We start from the raw sequence: 23,035 nt of genomic DNA on the forward strand, positions 1-23,035 counted from the left end.
CATGCTTGTAAGTCTCCTCTGCACCCTTTCTATGGTTTCCACATCCTTCCTGTAGTGAGGTGACCAGAACTGAGCACAGTACTCCAAGTGGGGTCTGACCAGGGTCCTAAATAGCTGCAACATTACCTCTCAGCTCTGAAACTCAATCCCACGATTGATGAAGGCCAATACACCGTATGCCTTCTTAACCACTAGAGTCAACCTGTGCAGCAGCTTTGAGTGTCCTATGGACTCGGACCCCAAGATCCCCTCTGATCCTCCACACTGCCAAGAGTCTTACCATTAATACTATATTCTGCCATCATATTTGACCTACCAAAATAAACCATCTCACACTTATCTGGATTGAACTCCACTTGCCACTTCTCAGCCCAGTTTTGCATCCTATCAATGTCCCACTGTAACCTCTGACAGCCCTCCACACTATCCACAACACCCCCAACCTTTGTGTCATCAGCAAATTTACTAACCCATCCCTCCACTTCCTCAGCCAGGTCATTTATAAAAATCACGAACAGAAGGAGTCCCAGAACAGATCCCTGAGGCACATCACTGGTCACCGATCTCCATACAGAATATGACCCACCTACAACCACCCTTTGCCTTCTGTGGCAAGCCAATTCTGGATCCACAAAGCAATGTCCCCTTGGATCCCATGCCTCCTTACTTTCTCAATAAGCCTTGCATGGGGTACCTTATCAAATGCCTCGCTGAAATCCATATACACTACATCTACTGCTCTTCCTTCATCAATGTGTTTAGTCACATCCTCAAAAAATTCAATCAGGCTCAGTAGGCATGACCTGCCTTTCATGAAGCCATTCTGACTATGATGGATGTTGCTTTCCAGTGACAGTGTTTCATGTAGATGTTCTCAATGGTGGGGAAAGGTTTTTCTGTGACAGACCTGGCCGTATCCACTACGTTTTGTAGGATTTTCTGTTCAAGGGCATCGATGTTTCCATTCCAGGCTGTGATGTAGCCAGTCAATATACCCTCCATTACACATCTATAGAAGTTTGTCAAAATTTTAGATGTCATGCCTAATCTCTACAAACTCCCTAGGAAGTAGAGGTGCTGCTGTGCTTTCTTCGTAATTGTGCTTACATGCTGTGCCCAGGACAGGTCCTCCAAAATACTAATATTGAGGAATTTGCTGACCCTCACCACCTCTGATCCTCCGATGAGGACTAGCTCATCGCCCTCTGGTTTCCTCCTCCTGAAGTCAATAATCAGCTCCTCGGTCTTGCTGGCATTGAGTGAGAGGTTGTTGTTATGACACCACTCAGCCAGATTTTCAATCTCACTTGTATATGCTGATTCATCACCAGCTTTGATTCAGCCTGCAAAAGTGGTGTCGTCAGCGAACGTGAATATGGCACTGGTGCTGTACTTAGACACACAGTCATAAGTGGGTAGAGAAGGAGACTAAGCACACAGCCTTGTGGTGCACCTGTGCTGATGGAGATCGTGGAGATGTTGTTGCTAATCCAAACTGACTGGGATCTGCAAGTGAGGAATTCAAAGATCCAATGGCACAATGAAGTCTTGAGGCCAAGATCCTGAAGCTTATGGATTAGTTTTGAGGAGATGATGGTATTGAATGCTGAGCTGTAATTGGTAAAGAGCATCCTGATATATGCATCTTTGCTGTCCGGATGTTCCAGGGTTGAGTGAAGAACCAGTGAGATGGCATCTGCTGTGGACCTGTTGCTCTCAGGTAAGAGCCAATATGTTTAATCACGAACTTCTGAAAACACTTCATCACAGTGGATGTAAGTGCTACCGGGTAACAGTCATCGAGGAAGGTCACCCACGCTGTTCTTGTACACCAGTACAAATGAAGACTGTTTGAAGTAGTGGGCACCACAAACTGCTAGAGGAAGAGTTTAAAGATCTCAGTGAAAACACAAGCTAGTTAATCAGGTACTATACATATCTTTAGTACTTGGCCAGGTACCCTATCTGGTCTGGATGCTTTTTGTGGGTTCACCCTCCTGGAGGATGCTCACACATTGGCTTCTGAGACTGAAATCATAGAATCATTGGGGGATGTGGGAGTTCATGATGATTCCTCCATGTTCTGATAGCTAAAGCGTGCATAGAAGACATTGAGCTCATCTGGAAGCTAAGCTCTGTTGTCACCTCTGTCACTTGATTCCTCTTTGTAAGAGGTGATAGCATTGAAGCCCTGCCATAACTGTGAGCATTCTTCATTGATTCAAGTTTAGTCTGGAATTGCCACTTGCCTGTGACATGACTTTCTGGAGATCATACCTGGACCTCTTGTAACCTTCTTGGTCATCAGTTTGAATGCCTCTGCTCTGGCTCTCATTATGACCTTCAAACTTATTGTCTGCCTGCACTGCACTTTCTCTTACAATTTCTCTGTAACTGTGACACTTTATTCTGCATCCTGCTATTGTTTTACCTTGTTCTACCTCAGTGCACTGTGTAATGATCTGATCTGTGTGAACAGTGTGTGAGACAAGCTTTTCACAAGCAAGAGAAAATCTGCAGATGTTGGAAATCCAAGCAACACACACAAAATGCTGGAAGAACTCAGCAGGCCAGGCAGCATCTATGGAAAAGAGTACAGTCAACGTTTTGGGTCGAGACCATTCATTAGGACAGCTTTTCACCGTATCTCAGGGCATGTGACAACATGGTCAAAACCAACTTTGGATGACTAGAACCACGCTGCAACCAGAGGGCGCTGCAGCCAGAAGACGCCGTGCGGGTAGAGACCACCTTGACTGGTTTGGCAAAAGTGCATTGTGGAGATTATAGTTCTGTGAACCCAGAGCGTATACTGGGAACGGGGGCGGAGACCCAATATGGAACTACAGCTCCCGACGTACTCAGCGGCGCCGCCTTGCAGGAATACCGGTAGTGGGCCTGGAGTGAGCGGTGTCTGGAGGAAGGAAAGGTAGGTGGAAAGGGAGGAAAATGGGGGGCGGGGTGGAGAGCGGAGTGAGAAGGAGTGACGGGGAGGTAGGGAAGGACGTAGAGGGATGGAATGGCGGGGAGAAAATCGAGGGCTGCGGGAGAGGTAGGAAGGGAGCGAGATGGGGATGGGGAGGGGGAGGGGTGAATGAAAAGGAGGAAGGCGAGTGGCTGAGGAGGAAGGAAAGGTAGGAAAGAAAAGGAAGGAGGGAAGGAAGGGAGCCAATAGGGGAGAGAGGTTACGAGGGGTGGTGGATGTGAGGGTGGGGGAGAGAGCGAGAGTGTGAAAATGATGGGGAAGGGATATGAGTGTGAAAGGGGAGGGAGGGGAGGAAGCGGGAGAATGGGGCAAGGGAAAGGGAGAGGAGGAGATTGACAATCGGATCAGAATTTACTGTCAGACACACCACGTTGCTTGCTCCCAGAAAGCTGATAGTGCAAACTGCAGTAGGTGAAAGGAAATACAGCAATAAATGCAGTAACGAGCATAAAAACCGTGGAACGGTGCAAATCTGCAGTGGTGAAGTGTCAATTCAGTGTTGAAGAAAGTGGGAGTCCCAAAGTGATGGGTTGTGAGAGAGGTTATCGGTTCACCAGTAAAATGGAATCGAATCAGACTTATCATCACTGACTTGTTCATGAACTTTGGTAGTAGAAATAAATGTGTGGACTATTTTCTAAACAGGAAGAAATTCCAGGAATCTGAGGTGCAAAGGGACTCGGCAGTCCTTGTGCAGAACACCCTGAAGATTAACTTGCAGGTTGAGTCGGTAATGAGGAAAGCAAATGCCATGTTAGCATTTATTTCAAAAAGTCTAGAATACAAGAGCTTGATGCTGAGGCTTTATGAGGCCTCACCTTGAGTATTGTGAAGAGTTTTGGACCCCTCATCTTAGAAAAGACATGCTGGCATTGGAGAGGGTTCAGAGGAGGTTCACAAGGATGATTCCAGGAATGAAAGGGTTATCATATGAGGAACATTTGATGGTTTTGGGTCTGTACTCACTGGAATTCAGAAGGATGAGGGGGGATCTCATTGAAACCTTTCGAATGTTGAAAGGCATAAGACAGAGTAGGTGTGGAAAGGATGTTTCCTATAGTGGGAGAGTCTAGGACAAGAGGGCACAGCCTCAGGATAGAGGGGTGTCCTTTCAAAACAGAGATGGGGAGAAATTTCTTTAGCCAAGGGGTGGTGAATTTGTTGCCACATGCAGCTGTGAAGGCCAGGTCATTGAGTGTATTTAAAGCAGAGATTGACAGGTTCTTGATTGGACATGGCATCAAAGGTTACAGGGAGAAGGCTGGGAACTGGGATTGTGGAGGAGGAAAAAAAATTCAGCCATGGCTGAATAGTGGAGCGGACTCGATGGGTCAGATGGCCTAATTCTACTCCTATGTCTTATGGACTTATATGTAGTGAAATTTGTTGTTTTGTATCAGTGGTACAGTGTGAAGACATAAAATTACTAAAACTTACAAAAATAGTGCAAGAAAAAGTAATGACTAATGTTTGTGGACTGTTCAGATGTCTGATGATGGAGGGGAAGAAACGCTGAGTGTGGTTCCTCAGGCTTCTGTACCTCCTGTCTGATGGTAGTGACGAGAAGAGAGCATATATCAGATGGTGAGGTCCTTAGTGGTGGATCCTGCCTTTTGAGGCAGCGCCTCTTGTAGATATCCTCGATGTTGGGGAGGTTTGTGCCTGTGATGGATGTGGCTGAGTTTACAACCATCTGTAGTCTCTTGTGATCCTCGCACTGGAGCCTCCACACCAGGTGGTGATGCACCCAGTCAGAATGGTCTCCACCGTAAGAATCTTTGGTAACCTACCAATTTTCATCAAATTCCTGATGAAGTTTAACCACTGTTTGTGCCTTTTGTTTGTAATTGCACCAAAATGTTGGGCCCAGGATAGATCCTCAGAGATGTTGACACACAGGAACTTGAAGCTGCTCACCCCTTCCACTGCTGATCCCTCAACAAGGACTGATGTGTGTTCCCTCGACTTCCCCTTATTGATATCCACAATCAGTTCCTTGGTCTTACTGACATTGAGTTCAAGGTTGTTGCTGTGACACCACTCAACCAGCTGATCTGTCTCACTCCTGTACGCCCCCTCGTCACCATCTGAAATTCTGCCAACCATAGTTGTGTCATCAATGAATTTATAGATGGTGTTTGATCTGTGCCTAGCCACACATTATGGGTGTAGAGAGAGTAGAGCAGTGGGCTAAGCACACATCCTTGAGGTGCACCAGTGTTGATTGTTAGCAAGGAGATGTTATTTTCAATCTGCACAGACTGTGGCTTCCTGGTGAGGAAGTTAAAGATCCAATTGCAACAACAGCAGCAAAAACAAGTCCCTTTCCTCCCTTCCACCCTCCCTCCTTCACATACAGACACACAGTCTCCAACTCCAGGACAGGCTTTTGAACCTCCAGACTCCAGGCTTTGAATTCTGGAGCTTTTGGGCTTTGATCTTCGGTATCGACCCCCAGACCAGCCAAACTCTGGACGTGCCGACTGACTGGCCCTCGCGCCTCCTCATGCTTCCTGCTTGCACGGACATCGATCTGGGACATCCCGTCTGTGTCACCGTCCTTTGAGCACGGAGCTGAGGCTTGGACTCCAGAAGTACTTTGTCCCCCACGTCTATATTGCTGGACTTCCAGTGTGGAATCCGTCCACGTCCCTGACTCCCCTCTCAGTTTCCACTGACTGCAGCTCACCGGAAGATCTCTGCACCTCTCAAAGCACTTCATCACAGTAGATGTGAGTGCGACTGGGCAATGGTCATTGAGGCAGCTCACCCTGCTCTGCTTGGGCACTGGCGTGATTGATACTCTTTTGAAGCAGATGGGTACGTCTGAGTGCAGCAGTGGAGATGTTCTGACATCACTGTTGTCTGACAGTCGTGGGAGAGGAGCTGTCGTTGAATCTGCTTGTTGGAGGAGGGGGGACAGAAGGAAGGAGCAGGGAGGGTGGTGGAAGTGCAATGGTGAGGGTTGTGCTGGGCAATGCATGGAGGGAGGTGAAGGAATGGAGAAGGTGAGGCAGGGGGTCGAGGAAAGGATAGGGGAGAGGGTTAGAGTACGAGGGTGGGGGGATCATATGAAAGAGGAGAGGCGGGGGGTTCCGGTGGTGTCATTGTCCAGAATGGCATCTTAAATTGATAGCTGCTGTGGAAAAATGCATATTTTGCCCCGTTTAATCCATCAAATCTAAGATCTTTCAAAAATATCTGAATTGATAAGGGGGGCCAAGAATGGGGAAGAAGAATGGAGATTTAAAAAAAGCACCACTGCAGAGCCTGTGGATGAGAGAGGTGCAACACGTGGCTCTCCTACCCAAATGCATGCTAGCAAGGCTGACAATGGGCCTCGTTCAGGTGAAGTGGCAAATATGATGAAGATTCTGGAAGAGATAAGGGAAGTCCAAAAAGATATAAAACAACAACTCAATGATATAAAGTCAGAGCTCGCCAATGTCAATCAGGAAATAGCGATGGCAGAGACTCGAATTGAGAAGGTGGAAGACCGCGTGCAAAACGTGGAACAGATACTAAGTAAGACAATAAAAATATTAAATCAACAAAAAAAGTAAACTGCTTGACCAGGAGGGAAGATCGCGATGGAAAATATCAGGACATACAATGTTCCCGAAGGAGCGGAGGGTTTATCTATGATGGAGTTTGTAGGAAAGTTGCTGCCGGACGCGCTAGAGATTCCCTCCACTATGGAGCTTGAAACTGAGAGGGCGCATCGTGCGCTCATCCTGAGGCCTACTGGAGACAGAGGAGATAAGCCACGCTCAATAGTAATTAGATTCCTTCGATACAATACCAAGGCGGAGATTCTACAAAGGGCCTGGGGTAAGAAGAGGGTGTTTTTGGATGGGAAATTAATATATTTCGATCAAGATTACCCCCCGGCGGTCCTGCAGAAACATAAAGAATACTCTGCAGTAAAGCGAATATTAAAGCAAGGAAAGATTAGATTCCAAACTCCGTACCCTGATAAACTGCGGGTGTTTTATGAAGATGGTATGCAACTGTATCAGACAGTGGAAGAAGCAACTACAGACATGAGGAACAGAGGGCTGCCCGTCAGTGTGATCAAACTGAGGGAAAGCCTGGCTGAGCAGTTATCCCGATCTGCTTGGGAAATAGTAAGAAAACCGAGAAAGCAGGGGACGGGAGGAGGGCGAGAGAATATCAGGAAGAGACAGAGTTTTCCGAAGACAGCCCTCAACCCCTCCAGAAGAGCCATAAGGTTTGGCTAACTTTAAAAGTGTTGATAAGATAAACAGAAGCAAAAATAGACAGTACTATACCTATTTCAAGAAATACTTAATATAATGTGGATTTTATATTACTCAATTTTTTTTATTCGTTCATTCACTCCTTTTTCCCTACCTAAATGAGAATACAGGTTTCACCCGCCATTCGAAGGTAGAGCATTCCTATGCAATGGTTCGTAAGCTGGAATGTCGTAAAGTGATGAAGCAATTATATAATTTATATGGAGAAAATTTTGTGAGCGTTTGCAGACCCAAAAATAACCTACCAAATCATGTCAAATAACACATAAAACCTAAAATAACAGTAACATATAGTAAAAGCAGGAATGATATGATAAATACACAGCCTATATAAAGTAGAAATACTTTTCCACAGTCATTGCCTGAACTGTTCTCCGTAGTGAAAATCTCACGCAAGCGCCGTTGGCAGAAAATCTCACGAAAGCACTGTCGGCAAAAACACGGCGCAAACGCCATCAGCAGAGAATCTCATGCAAGCGCCATCAGCAGAGAATCTCATGCAAGTGCTGTTGGCAAAAATACGGCACAAGCGCTCTATGGTAACCTTTAAGCTATAAAGCTGCCAATTCATACCAAATAACACGTAAAAATACAGAGCCGGTATAAAGTAGAAATAATGTATGTACAGTGTAGTATCACTTACTGGAATTGGGAAGGCAGCGCAGAGCACACTGATGATGGTGTGTTAGGCTGAGTCGTCAGACTATGGGTGGTGCAGCGGTCCCCACCCTCCGGGTAGCGAACCGATACCGATCCACGAAGCATGCAGCGGTAGCAGGGAGGTACACAGCACATCTTTAAGAAAAAAGCCAAAATAAACATGCTAATTAATTAGGTGCTGCCCAGCACGTAATTGTTGGCCCAGATCAGTGCAGATTTTTTCTTAAAGATGAGCTGTGTGTCTCCCGGCTACTGCTGCATTCTCTGCGAATCGGTGTCTGTCCGCGGCCTGGGTGTTGGGGTGGTGGGACACTGGGGTGCCATCTTGTCTGTTTCCGTTAGAGCAGGCAGCTCATCTTCTCCTATGACTGCCTGCCTCGATGTCGAAGGTCGATGTTCATTGTCTGCTGTGGCTGATGTGGAAGGCTTGCTTGACTGCTGAGCCTTGCGTATTTTTCTATCATACAGTTCTTTGTAAGGACTCAAACCATCCTACAAATATCCCCTAAACCTACGTACCCTTTCAAAATTAATGTCGTACTTTATCATTACTCATTCGGTTTTGATTGTTATCCTTTCCTCTTCCAATTGCATCAGCTCTTCATCTATCAGCTCCTGGTCATGAGATGCCAAAACCTCTTCACATCATCTTCGTCAACTTCCACAAGCCAAACTTACTTTGTCCTTGCTTCGTTCACCACGATCAAAACGCTTAATTATGTCTAGTTTTACGCTAAGTGTAACATCTTTACGAGCTCTTTCAGGCTTTTCCGATACCTTAGAACTCATCTTGCAAACGGCTGCTCACAGGCACGTGTTTAAGCAATGCCAGCGAGAATGCCATTCCGAATCCGGGGGAGAGCGGCTGCTCGGGGTGTGCGCTGCCTTTTATCGCGCACTGATTTTTTTCATGCGCTGCTTTTTTCGCGCACTGCTTTTTTCGTAACAGTGAAAACACCTTCTGTTAGCGAAAACAGGTAACTAATGTAGGTCTTTCGTAACAGTGAGGTTTTGTAAAGCGAACATTCGAAAAGCGGGGGACACCTGTGTATATATATGGGAGGAATACCCAGGGAAATCTTTTCTGTGTAATGGACATAGACTTGTTCACTTATTTTTATGGGTACTGTAATGGGAGCCCCCAACTCACAGGGAGGAGGGGCTATCCCCCACGGCTAGACGTTTCCTCTAGCTTAACCCAGGGTCATCTAGTAGAGACCTCAGCCTTGGAATCACACCTTCGTTGCCTTTTTTATTATTCGCATTTCTTGGTTCTTTTTTGTTCAGGGAGTAGATCGATTAAGTCTTACTCCGCTAATTTCAATGATATATTGACAGATAAATACACATGGCTAAGGACAAAGTAAAATTCATTTCTTTTAATGTCAATGGGCTGTTAAATCCAATCAAACACAGTAAAATTCTATCAAAAATGAAAAAGGAACAAGCCCATGTAGTATATTTACAGGAAACTCACTGAAGTGATAATGAGCATGGAAAACTAAAGAGAATGGGTTTCACTAATTTGTTTTTCTCCTCATATAAATCAGGACATAGAAGAGGAGTTGCTATTCTTATCTCAAGCAAGCTAAGTTTTGAAAAAATTATTTGAAATGGGAGATAAGGAGGGCAGATATATTCTGGTAAAGGGAATATAGATGGAAATTCAGTTACTCTATTGGATATATATGCACCCCCAGGAAGTGATATTAGTTTCTTTCAGAAAATTACTAATATTATGGTAACGGAAACTGAAGGTCTCTTGATATGTGTGGAGACTTAAATGTACAATTACAACCAAAGTTAGACTCTTCCAATAGAAAAACCTATGAAACAACATCCTTACACAAGAGAGTTAATACACTTTTTGAGGATGTTGGTTTAATTGATATATGGAGGGACTTTTCCCCCGACAGAAGGGATTATACATTATTCTGCCCCCCATTCTGTATATACAAGAATAGACTATTTCACAACATTTGGAAAAGATGGAGACAAAATAAACACCTGTGGAATTGGGACAATAGATGTAAGTGACCATGCACCTATATATTTATCTGTTGATTTTGACCTACAACCAAAGAATACTATTTGGAAACTAAATTCAAGTCTACTCAATGATCCCTACTTTAAGGAACAAATTAAAAAAGAAATTGGTCTTTACTTAGAACTTAATGGTAATGGAGAGGTTTCACCTCCCATTCTATAGGATACTCTGAAGGCTGTCTTAAGAGGGAAAATTATAGTGATATCTTCACATAAGAAAAAAATAAGGAATAAAACATTATTGGAATTACAAAATAGGCTGAAGGAACTAGAAAAAAACACAAATTGAATTTGGCACAGGATACATTAGAGGAAATTTTAAAAATTAGGGATGAAATTAATAGTTTGGCTATGCAAGAAATCAGGAAAAATTTAATGTTTCTGAAACAGAGACATTATGAAAGTGGATCTAAGTCTATGAAAATACTGGCATGGAAACTGAAGAAAAAGATAGCAAAAAATACAATTCATAGAATTAGGGATCCAAGAACAAAAATGATAAAAAATAAACTAAGAGAAATTCGAGAAGCTTTTGAAGTGTTTTACAAAACTCTATATTCCAAAGTTCCAGGGGGAAGCACAACCCAAATTGACACTTTCCTGAATTCTCTAGCATTACCTACTTTAAGCGAAGAACAAAATAGAACGATGACTGCTGACATAACTGAAGTTGAACTAAAAGCTGCAATTAGTAGGCTTAAATTAAGCAAGTCACCAGGTTCAGATGGGTATACGGCAGAGTGGTACAAAGAATTTAAAAATGAGTTAATTCCTGTCTTACTCCCCACACTGAACTGGGCTCTAAAAAAGACACAAATGCCACCCAGCTGGAAGGAAGCGATAATCTCAGCTATACCGAAAGAAAGCAAGGATAAAGTGGAATGTGGGTCATTTAGACCAATATCCGTTCTTAATGTAGATTATAGATTATTTACCTCCATCATGGCCAAACAATTAGAAGAGTTTCTACCCATACTGGTACTTAAGGATCAGACAGGTTCTATACAACAACGTCAAACACAAGACAATATACGAAGGGCACTTCACATTATGAATCATATACAAAAAAAATAAAATTGAAGCAATAGTGATAAGCGTGGACGCTGAAAAGGCATTTGATTTGGTTAATTGGAATTTTCTTTACAGAGTTTTACATAGATTTGGTTTCCATGACACAATTATTAAAACTATACAGGCACTATATGATAACCCTACTGCTAGGATTAAAATCAATGGATATTTATCTCATAGTTTTACCCTAGAAAGGGGCACGAGACAGGGTTGTGCATGGTCACCGCTACTCTTCGCATTATATCTGGAACCATTAGCTCAATACATCAGACAAAATGAAGATATCAGGGGAATTACCATTAAAGGGACAGAGCATAAATTGACCTGTTACGCGGATGACATTTTGATCTATCTGGAGCAACCAACATACTCTTTACCTAAATTGATGCAATCCTTTGAACAATATGGTCAAGTATCAGGATACAAAATCAAAATAGATAAAACCCAATTACTTTCATATAACTATAGCCCACCAAGAGAAATTGAAAGTAAATATTCCTGGGCATGGCAAACAGTCTTTCAAATATATGGACATGGCAAACAGAGTCTTTCCAATATTTGGGCATCATTATGCCAAAAGATTTGTCAAAATTATCAGAATGCAATTATCAGCATATATATTTTTTAAAAAATTAAGGAAGATATAACAGATGGAACCTAATTCCTTTTTTTAGTTTCAGTTCAAGGATTGAATCTATTAAAATGAACATATTGCCCAGACTATTATATCTCTTTCAGACCCTACCAATAGAGATTAATCAGAATCAATTCAATGAATGGAACAAAATGTTATCAAGGTATATTTGGCAAGGTAAAAGGCCTAGAGTCCGTCTCAAAACTTTGCAATTAGCCAAGGAAAAGGGGGGACGGGGCCTACCATCTCTTAGAGATTATTATGAGATTATATGAGATTATATGGCCCTTGTGGCTACGGGGATCAGGGGGTATGGAGAGAAGGCTGGGGCGGGGTTCTGAGTTGGATGATCAGCCATGATCATAATAAATGGCGGTGCAGGTTCAAAGGGCCAAATGGCCTACTCCTGCACCTATTTTCTATGTTTCTATTATTTTGCAGCACAGTTGAGAGCTGTGATATGTTGGTGCAACCCATCATATGACACTCAATGGAAAAACATTGAGGAGGGGATACTTTCCAACCCCATACAGGCAATTTTGGCTGATAGCAACCTACGAAGGTACATAAGTACTATTGTTAATCCATGGGTGAAATGGACTCTTAAAATATGGAAAACTATTATAAAAGAATATAAACTAGAGGGAGATATTGCAATTCTTAAATGGTGTGCATATGACTCAGATTTTACGCCAAATAAATTGGATGCTAGATTTAAAGACTGGACAGCTAAAGGAACAACAGTTCTTTGCAATATAATGAAAGAAGGAACACTGTTCAGTTTTGAAATGCTTAAAGAGAAACACTTATTAGGAAAACAAGACTTTTATCGGTATCTACAGATGCGACAGTATGTTAATAGGAGGGTTAAAAATATAACCAAGGCAAGTACATGTCTGATAGAGCTATTTAGAAAAGCATGTAATTCAGACAACGGTAGTAGAATCATTTCAAACGTGTATAAGGGTTTGTCAAATCTTAAAACACACTCAACTTCATACGTTAAGACAAAATGGGAGAAGGAAGGAGGGATAATAATATCTGAGGAAGACTGGACAATAATATGGGGTTATCAATGGAAGTGTACCAGTTCACAGAAATGGAGGGAGTTTGGATGGAAAAACTTGATGAGATATTTTATTCCACCCTCTCAGAAATCCCATTATGACCCATAATCCCATTATCCCTGTTTGCTGGAGAAATTGTGGAAATCAAAATGCAAACCATTATCATATTTTCTGGAATTGCCCCGTTATCAAAGACTATTGGGGTGGGATACACAATACCCTACAAGACATTTTTAAATGTGAAATACCCTTAGAAAGTAAGACCATATATTTTGGTTGAAAAGAGATAAATATTTAATGAATATACTGCTGGTGGCTGGTAAAAAGATTATTACCAGGAAATGGTTATCACAGGAGAGCCCAACTTTAAACGCATGAATGGAAATTATAATGGACATTTACAAAATGGAGAAGATAACAGCATCTGTTAATCATAAGTTGGAACAATTTGATTCATACCGGGAAAAATGGTTCAACTACATTACACCTCATAGGCCTGATTTTATTCTCACAAATCAATGGATATGTTGTAAAAAAAAATCACTCCCTACTTTGTACATAGTTTTCTCCTTTTGCTTGTTCTTTCTTTCCTCTCCTTTCTAAAAGTGTATAACTCAGATAAATATTATGTGGAGATTTGTGGCAAATATGATATATATGTACAGTATCTGAAATACATCTTATGGAAATGTTTGTTTGATGATGAAATTCAATAAAAAATAAATTACAAAAAAAAAGAAAGAGGAGAGGCCCGAAAGGTCTCTCTCCCCCCCCCTTTCCGTTCAGCCCTCTTCCCTCCACTCTCCCCTATCCTGCCTGCCCTGCTATACCCTTATTCATGGACACATCTCCCGTCCCGCGTACTCTTCACCCCCTCTTCCCTCCCGCCTCCGCTGTGCCCTGCTGTTCACTCCCTGGGCTGACTCACTCTCCTGTACTACAGATGGTGGGAGAGACGCAGGAGCGGAAGAGGTCTCCGGATCGAGCCCCGTCCAAGGAGCGGGAGAAGAAGCGCTCACGTTCCCGGGACCGTGACAGGAAACGGTCGACCTCCAAGGAGCGCAAACGGCACCGGTCACGGGAGAGGAAGCGTTCTCGCTCCAAGAGCGGCGAGCGGGAGGCGGACCGGTGAGGGGAGGGGCGCTAAGGAAGGAGTGCTTTGCGGCGGGATGTGCTGTGAGGAGGGAGCAATGTGGGAGTGGTGGCGAGAGAGACTTTCAGGGTGTGTGCAAGCTGCTGACTGTTTTGCATTGCTGACTTGCTCAGGTGGGCCAGTCCAGTCACGATGGATCGAGTGGCCTGTGGCAACCTTGTGATTGCGTCAGCCTCACTCTCTGATGTTCCCACAGGGAGCGACACCATGGCAAGGACAAGGAGCGGGACCGGGACCGGTCCAAGAAGGAAAGAGAACGGGATGGACACCGTAAGGCCAGGAAGCGGTCAAGGTGAGTGGCAGAGGTGTCTCCATTACCCCACCCATCTGTCACCCTCCACTTTGGGAGGGGCATAGGGGAGGGTGGGGGTCACAGAGATTGGGAGTGATGTAGGGAAGGAGGGAAGGTAACAGGGACAGGGAGGGGTGTATGGGATCACGGATGGGGAGAGGTGTCACAGAGATGGAGTAGTGCAGGGAAGGTACTGGGAGCACACCATGTAAGGGAGGGAGAATGTCATATAGTATTGTAAAAAAGTCTTTAGCACACATATAAAGCTAGGTACACAGTACTGTATTTGTCAACGTGGAGCAGAGAGCGAGTTTCTAGATCAGCGGGAGCAAAGGACATTGGGGAATGGCGAGAGGGGGGTGAGGGGTGACACGGGTGCAGACACACCCAGGCATGAGACACCAGGCATTGTCACTTGATTCCAAACATTTGGTTTATTGATCATTACAGAATGTCTCTCTGGTGTTTCTCACTCCCTCCCCTCTCCCTTTCCCTTTTCTCAAGCATGATTTTTCCCCTTCCCACTCTCAGTCCTCAATAGAGACCCGTATTAAAATCAGGTTTATCATCACTCACATATGTCATGAAATTTATTTTTATTTTTGCAGCAGCTGTACAGTGTAATACATAAAATTACTACAATAGTGTGGCAAAGTCTTGGGCACCCTGGCTATATATATATGTGCCTGAGACTTCTGCACTGTACTGAAGATGGGGCGGAAGAGGGTCACAACTTGGTCAGGGCAGAGCGGATGGAGGCGACCCAGGGAGTGGACTGGACAGAGACACCAGTCTGAATGTTCTGCTGTCTGCGGGGTGACCTGGGGTTGGGTTTAAGGTGGGTGTGCTACATTGCACACCCCTCACTCTCTGTGACTCCCTCTCTCCCCAGGAGCCCCTCACCTGGAAGGCTAAAGGATGGGAAGGTGAAGATCAAGAAGGAGGAGGAAGAGGAGGAGGAAGATCCGAAGAAGAACAAGGTAGGTATTGTGGAGGAGGGATCTGTGCACCCCACACCTTGGTCCAGGGCTATCCCTTTTCTGTGGGGGCCCAGCTGCTCTCACCGGCCTGGAGACTCTCCCTCCTCCTTATCATCTGTACTGACTGTGGCCGTCGGGTAGAGTGACTGGTTCCTCTGTGTCTTCCCTCTCGGGATCCCAGTACACAAGCTGCGTCTATCCAGGTGGTGTGAGTGTGTGTGTCAGTGGAACAAGTGTGATTGCATTGTGTGTGTATTGCCTCTCACCATAAATGCAAGTCCTCTGCTATTAAACATTTCCAACCTGGGCAAACAGACACTGGTTGTCTGTTCAATCTTATAAACCTTTATCAGATTTATAATTCTTTAAATCTCAGCCTTTGCCGTTCTAGAGAAAGCACCCAGTGTGTGTCCGTGTTGTCTGTGCATACATGTCTGTGTGTGTGTGTTTGTACGTGTGTAGAGGACTATAGTTATGATTTCTGCATGTGCATATCCATGGGGCTGTGCATCTGGGCCATGCAAATATCTGTGTTGTGTCAGGAGTGGTCTCGGCCTGAGTGCATGTCTGTTGTCTGAGAGTGTCTGTGTGCTGAAGTGCCTGTACTGATGATTGTGTACCTGAGCTGTGCAGGTTTTTAATGGTGCACGTCTCTGCCTCTGCATGCTGGTGTTTGACCCTCTTTCTTTGCCAGTTTATGGGATCTAGTCACCTCTGTCAGCACCGAGGTTTGTCGTCTGTCCCTCAGAACCTCTCCCGAGGAGGTGGTGAGGGGGTAGGACTTGATGCTCTGATGTAGCAGCCTCAATCACGGAAACCAGCCTCCCCTCCATGGACTCTTGTCTACACTTCCTGCTGCCTCAGTAAAGCAGTCAACATAATCAAAGCCCCCACCCACTCCAGCCATGCTCTCTTCTCCCCCTCCCATCGGGCGGAAGATACAAAAGGCTGAAAGCACGTAACACCAGGCTCAAGGACAGATTCTGCCCAACTGTTATCAGACACTTGAATGATTCCTTTATACAACAAAATGGACTCAATCTCATTCTGATCTTGCAGCTTATTGTCTGCTCTGTACTTTCTCTGTAACTGTAACAATTTATTCTGCATTCTGTTATTGCTTTACCTTATTCTACCTCAGTGCACTGTGTAATGATTTGATCTGAATGAACAATATGCAAGGCAAGCTTTTCACTGTATCAGTAATAAACCAATTCCAGAATACCTGCCATTCCTGCCTGTATCACGTGTGCCTGCTATCCTCCCTTCTGCCCAGACTGTGCCTGTTTGAGAGAGGGGGGCATGGCGGGGAGGGGGTAGTGTGGAGCAACTGGACATCAGCAAGCTGCCCACGACACTCACCCACCCTTGTGCTCTCCCCACAGGCACAGCCGCTGTCTCTCGAAGAGCTGCTGGCAAAGAAGAAGGCAGCAGAAGTGGCGGAGTCCAAGGTAGGAGTCATCCCCCTCCACCCACTTGTTTACAGCTCCTCCGGTTGAGTTCCGAGGGCCTGCCCCACCCACTCCATCCCCTTCCCACCCCTCTCTCTCTCCACCTGAGATTCAGCCCTCCCTGTCCTGCGCCCCTGTGCTTTTCCTAAAGCAAAGACGTTGCCAGGACTGAAGAGTGTGAGGCTGGAGATGTTTCTCCTGGAGTGAGGAATGACCCGGTAGCGGTTTATAGACCCGTGACAGGTGTAGAAATGGGGTGGGGGGGTGCTCAGACGTGTGGGACATCACATTCCAGCTGTACAGGGCATGGGCAAGATTGCACTTGAAGTATTGTGGGCAGTTCTGTTCGCTTGATTCGAGGAAGGATGTCAATGAGCTAGAAAAAGTGCAAGGACGATTCACAGAGTCGCACAGCACAGAAACAGGCCTTTCAGCCCAACCGGTTCATGCTGACAAAGATTACCATCCAGGCCAGGCCAGACCCATTTACCCCTGTTTGGCCCATACCCCTCCAAACTTTTCCGTGTATTGTACCTCCCTCAAGCACTTGCTCTGGCAGCTCACTCCATATCCAGACCACCCCTGGGCAGCTCGGACGGTAACACAGCAGTTAGTGTGACACCTCACAGCGATCAATCGGGATTCATTTCTGCCGCTGTCTGTAAGGTGTTTGTGTGTTCTCCGTGTGACCTCGGGGCTTCCTTGGGTGCTCACATTCGGTTAGTGAGATGAGTATGTTGGCGCCAGAAACGTATCGATGCTTGTGGGCTGTCCCAGCACATCCTTGGGCAGTGTGTGTCGTTGATGCAAACGATGCATCTTTCGATGTGCATGTGACAAATAAAACCAATCTTTATTTCTTTGTTTCAAACCATCTGTGTAAAACAAAAAATAAAATTGCCCCTCATCACAAACAAGAGAAAATCTGCAGATGCTGGAAGTCCAAGCAACACACACAAAATGCTGGAGGAACTCAGCAGGCCAGGCAGCATGTATGGAAATGAGAGGTTTAAAAGGGACCTGAGGGGTAATGTGCTCACCATGAGGGCAGTAGGTATGTGGAACGCGCTGCCAGACAAATGTGATGGAGTTGTACCACAATTGCAACGTGTACCAAGATAGATGGACACAATCAGGTCATGTCGTGGAGGCAGGGAGTCTGCAGAAGGACATGGACAGATGAGGAGAATGGGTAAAGAAGTGGCAGATGGAATACAGTGTCGGGAAGTGTACGGTCATCCGCTTTCAGAAGGAATAAAGGCACAGACCATTGTTGAAACAGAGCAAATACAGAAATCAGAGGTGCAAAGGGACTTGGGATCCTTGTGCAAGATTCTCTAAAGTTTAACTTGCAGGTTCAGTCGGTGGTAAGGAAGGACATGTTTGGTATAGCTTTGAGGGCCGAAGGGCCGGTATTGTGCTGTAGAGTTTCTATGAAGGCAAATGCAATGTTAGAGTTCATTTTGAGAGGTCTGGAATATAAAAGTAAGGGGATGTCATGCTGAGGTTTGGTAAGGCACTGGTCAGACTGTACTCGGGGTATTGTGAGCAATGTGAGGAAGGATGTTCTGTCCCAGAGAGGCTCCAGAGGAGTTCTACCAGAACGATCCCTCAGAATGAAAGGGTTAAAGTACGAGGCGTGCTTGATGTCTCTGGGCCTGTACTCGATGGAGTTCAGAAGGATGAAGGAGGGAATCTCATTGAAACCTCCTGGATACTGAAAGGCCTGGAGAGAGCGGATGTGGAGAAGACACCTCCATCGCTGGGAGGGCCCAGGATCCAAGAGCACAGCCTCAGAACGGAGAGGCGTCCCTTTGGAACTGGGAGGAGCAGGAATACCTTCAGACAGAGAGTGGTGATCTGTAGGATTTGTTGCCATGGGGATTGGTAAAGGCCAAGTCATTGGGTGTGTTGAAGGCTGAGATTGATGGGTGAGGGGGTTAAGGGTTATGGAAAGAAGGTGGGAGAATGGTGTTGAGAGAAAAATCAGAAGGGGCAGCAGACTTGATTGGCCAAATGGCCTATATCCACATCTCTATGGTATGGTTAAAAATTAATTTGGACAGGATGCAGTGGGAGTTACCGTGCCTGGGGAGGTAGATTTACAGGGAGAGAATGCCTGGATGGAGGGAGGGTTTCAGGGACAGAGGAATCTGAGGGGGTGGGGTTCAGAGGGAGGTCTGTAGAGGCAGTGGAGGGAGATAAGGAAGGGCTGAATTCCCTTAGCAGGGAGACCAATAAGCAGGGGTCAGGACATCCTCAGGTAGCAAGGAGGTGGGAGATAAAACTGGTCTTCCATTTCCCAGTACAGATATAATGGGCCAAATGGCTTACCTTAACACCAGCCACCCGCTCTCTCCCCTCCCACACACACATTTGAAACACTTCCCCACCCCAGACCTTAAACTCCCGAACACCTGTGGGCTTCAGGATGGCTGGTGGTTTACCCGCGCATCCGGTACTCTCCCCTCACTCTGGACATCGACCCCCACCACACCTGCCTTTCCAGGTGCCCACATGGTCACTGCCCTCGTTCCTCTGGGTGGTTGGGGTGAGGGGGTGGGTGCTCACCACTGCTCTCAGCCTACCCCCACTCCCCAACCCATACCCTCTCCCCACAGCCCAAGTTCCTCTCCAAGGCAGAGCGAGAGGCGGAGGCCATGAGAAGACGGCAGCAGGAGGTGGAGGAGCGGCGGAGGGCCCAGGAGGATGAGAGGAAGCAGAGGAAGCTGTTCCAGGAGCTGGGCAGGAAGATGCTGGGTAAGTTATCATCTTCAAGGCCCTCAGTCACTCTTCCCTCCAGCTCCCAGGGTATATTGTTGTTCAGTCTATGCACGGTGCTCCCAGTGTGGGTCTGACCCGGGGATAGGGAGATGGGAACTGTGCACGGTGCTTCCAAAGTGGGTCTGACCCAGGGACAGGGAGATGGGAACTGTGCACAGTGCTCCCAGTGTGGGTCTGATCCAGGGATACGGAGATGGGAACTGTGCATGGTGCTTCCGGTGTGGGTCTGACCCAGGGATAGGGGGACGGGAACTGTGCACGGTGCTCCTGGTGTGGGTCTGACCCAGGGATAGGGAAATGGGAACTGTGCACGGTGCTCCCGGTGTGGGTCTGACCCAGGGATAAGGAGATGGGAACTGTGCATGGTGCTCCCGGTGTGGGTCTGACCCAGGGATAGGGAGACATGAACTGTGCACGGTGCTCCCGGTGTGGGTCTGACCCAGGGACAGGGAGATGGGAACTGTGCACGGTGCTCCCGGTGTGGGTCTGACCCAGGGATACGGAGATGGGAACTGTGCACGGTGCTCCTGGTGTGGGTCTGACCCAGGGATAGGGGGACGGGAACTGTGCACGGTGCTCCTGGTGTGGGTCTGACCCAGGGATAGGGGGACGGGAACTGTACACGGTGCTCCCAGTGTGGGTCTGACCCAGGGATAGGGAGATGGGAAGTGTGCACGGTGCTCCTGGTGTGGGTCTTACCCAGGGATAGGGGGACGGGAACTGTGCACGGTGCTCCTGGTGTGGGTCTGGTGGGTCTGACCCAGGGATAGGTAGACATGAACTGTGCACGGGTCTGAGTGAGATTCCCTTCTCATCTTTTCACAGAGGACCCCCAGGAGCGTGAGAGACGGGAGCGTCGTGAGAGGATGGAGCGGGAGAACCAGGGCAATGATGAGGAAGGTGGGCGCCTGAAGATGCGTGAAGAGAAGGACAAGACCAAGGAACTGCAAGCTATCAAGGTCCCGTACACCTCGAATGGGGGGGTCTCAGCAGTCTGGTGGGAAGGGGTAGAGACCTGGGTCTGTGGTGGGTGGGTCTAATGTGGTTTGAACCTCTCTCTGCAAGGGATGGGAACTGTGACTCAGCTGCCACTTGGAACCCAGTGCTCAGGAAAGCGGGAGTGAACTGTCTCCTTGAACTTTGCTGTCCGGTGGTGGAGGGAGGTTGGATGGGGTGCTGATTGAGCGGGATACTTTGTCCCAGGTGGGGTCAAGCTTCATGGGAGCCGCGTTCACATGAGGCAGGTGGGGAGAGTTTTGACACTTTGACCAGTGGATGGTGGAGAGATAATGTGGTAGATGTGGAGTGCAGGGATGAACTCCACCCAGGCAAGTGAGGACTGTCGACAGGCAAGAGGGGACACCCCAGCTAACTGGTTTTGCTGCGCTCCACAGGAGCGATACTTGGGAGGAGTAAAGAAAAGGAGGAGGACGCGTCACCTCAACGACAGGAAGTTCGTCTTTGAGTGGGATGCTTCAGAGGACACATCCCTGGACTACAACCCACTGTGAGGACCGTTTTTTTTTCCCCCCTCCCACTGAACACTGAGACCCCTTTTTGTTTCCTCCCCCCCATTCCTCTCTGCCCTCCTCCCCTCTCCCCTCTTCCCTCTATTTTAGCCCTCGTAGTTTCCCCATCCCACACCAGCTTAACCCTCACTGTGACCCTGTCTCACTCCCTATTCTCAGCTTAACCCTTAGAGTGATCCTGCCCCTCGCACCTCTCTTCCCCCCCCCACTTCAGTTTTAACCCTGGGCGTCACCTTCATCCTGCTGGACGTTCTGGTTTAACCTTCAGAGTTGATTCCCTCCTCTCCTGATTTAACTCTCGGCCTGACCCAATCCTCTGTTTTAACCATCAGAGTGACTACCTCCTCCCCCTCAACCCCCCACCCATCCCATTCCCTGTCTTGGTCTAACCTTCAGAAATAGCACCCTCTTTCCCCCTGCCCCCCCCACCTTGATTTAACCCTCGGAGTCATATGCTCCTTGCTCTTCCTGCAGCTACAAGGAACGGCACCATGTCCAACTCCTGGGGAGGGGTTTCATTGCTGGCATCGACCTGAAGCAGCAGAAGAGGGAGCAGTCGCGTTTCTATGGTGACCTGATGGAGAAGAGGCGTACCCTGGAGGAGAAGGAGCAGGAGGAGTGAGTGAAATCAGGGCCCTGGGTCCCGAAGCTGCCCACCCGTGTCTGTCTGTTCCTCGTGCCGTTCCCCCGGCGCCACCCGCGTTCTCTGCCCCACCACGCCTCCTTTTGGTACTACTGCTTAAGAAAGGAGAGAGAGAGAGAGAAAACAGGGATAGATCAGTTAGCCTGACATCAGTGGTGTGGAAGATGCTGGAGTCAATTATAAAAGATGAAATAGCGGCACATTTGGATAGCAGTAACAGGATCGGTCCGAGTCAGCATGGATTTACAAAGGGGAAATCATGCTTGACTAATCTACTGGAATTTTTTGAAGATGTAACTCTGAAAATGGACAAGGGAGAGCCAGTGGATGTAGTGTACCTGGACTTTGATAAGGTCCCACATAGGAGATTAGTGGGCAAAATTGGAGCACATGGTATTGGGGGTAGGGTACTGACATGGATAGAAAATTGGTTGGCAGACAGGAAACAAAGAGTAGGGATTAATGGGTCCCTTTCAGAATGGCAGGCAGTGACTAGTGGGGTACTGCAAGGCTCAGTGCTGGGACCGCAGCTATTTACAATATACATTAATGATTTAGATGAAGGGATTAAAGGTAACATTAGCTAATTTGCAGATGACACAAAGCTGGGTGGCAGTGTGAAATGTGAGGAGGATGTTATGAGAATGCAGGGTGACTTGGACAGGCTGGGTGAGTGGGCAGATGCAGTTTAATGTGGATAAATGTGAGGTTATCCACTTTGGTGGTAAGAACGGGAAGGCAGATTATTATCTAAATGGAGTCAGGTTAGGAAAAGGGGAAGCACAACGAGATCTAGGTGTTCTTGTACATCAGTCACTGAAAGCAAGCATGCAAGTACAGCAGGCAGTGAAGAAAGCTAATGGCATGCTGGCCTTCATAACAAGGGGAATTGAGTATAAGAGCAAAGAGGTCCTTCTGCAGCTGTACAGGGCCCTGGTGAGACCACACCTGGAGTACTGTGTGCAGTTTTGTTCTCCAAATTTGAGGAAGGACATTCTTGCTATTGAGGGAGTGCAGCGTAGGTTCACAAGGTTAATTCCCGGGATGGCGGGACTGTCATATGTTGAAAGATTGGAGCGACTGGGCTTGTATACTCTGGAATTTAGAAGGATGAGAGGGGATCTGATTGAAACATACAAGATTATTAAGGGATTGGACATGCTGGAGGCAGGAAAAATTTTCCCGATGTTGGGGGAGCCCTGAACCAGAAGCCACAGTTTGAGAATAAGGGGTAGACAATTTAGAATGGAGTTAAGGAAAAAACTTTTTTACCCAGAGAGTTGTGGATCTGTGGAATGCTCTGCCTCAGAAGGCAGTGGAGGCCAAGTCTCTGGATGCTTTCAAGAAAGAGATGGATAGAGCTCTTAATGATAGCAGAGTCAAGGGATATGGGGAGAAGGCAGGAACGGGGTACTGATTGTGGATGATCAGCCATGATCATACTGAATGGCGGTGCTGG

The 23,035-nt window shown here is 46.7% G+C and overlaps 1 protein-coding gene across 2 annotated transcripts in view; it reads left to right on the forward strand.

Annotated features, from left to right (window-relative positions):
- Positions 1-2,859: 2,859 nt before the first annotated feature.
- Positions 2,860-23,035, forward strand: part of LOC140193794 (probable ATP-dependent RNA helicase DDX23) — a 34,575-nt gene continuing 14,399 nt past the window's right edge. Inside the window, exons 1-9 of one of the 2 annotated variants that reach the window (XM_072250964.1) lie at positions 2,860-2,929; positions 13,688-13,872; positions 14,094-14,189; positions 15,082-15,169; positions 16,555-16,620; positions 19,242-19,380; positions 20,230-20,363; positions 20,799-20,911; positions 21,408-21,551. In XM_072250964.1, the coding sequence (XP_072107065.1) occupies positions 13,688-13,872; positions 14,094-14,189; positions 15,082-15,169; positions 16,555-16,620; positions 19,242-19,380; positions 20,230-20,363; positions 20,799-20,911; positions 21,408-21,551 (965 nt within the window). In that variant the 5' untranslated portion in view covers positions 2,860-2,929. Of the gene's footprint in view, positions 2,930-3,126; positions 3,135-13,687; positions 13,873-14,093; positions 14,190-15,081; positions 15,170-16,554; positions 16,621-19,241; positions 19,381-20,229; positions 20,364-20,798; positions 20,912-21,407; positions 21,552-23,035 lie in introns of those variants that run through there. The other variant, XM_072250965.1, reaches the window with a different exon arrangement.

Source organism: Mobula birostris, unplaced genomic scaffold, assembly GCF_030028105.1.
Source record: "Mobula birostris isolate sMobBir1 unplaced genomic scaffold, sMobBir1.hap1 scaffold_879, whole genome shotgun sequence".
In the NCBI taxonomy this organism is placed as follows: Eukaryota; Metazoa; Chordata; class Chondrichthyes; order Myliobatiformes; family Myliobatidae; genus Mobula; species Mobula birostris.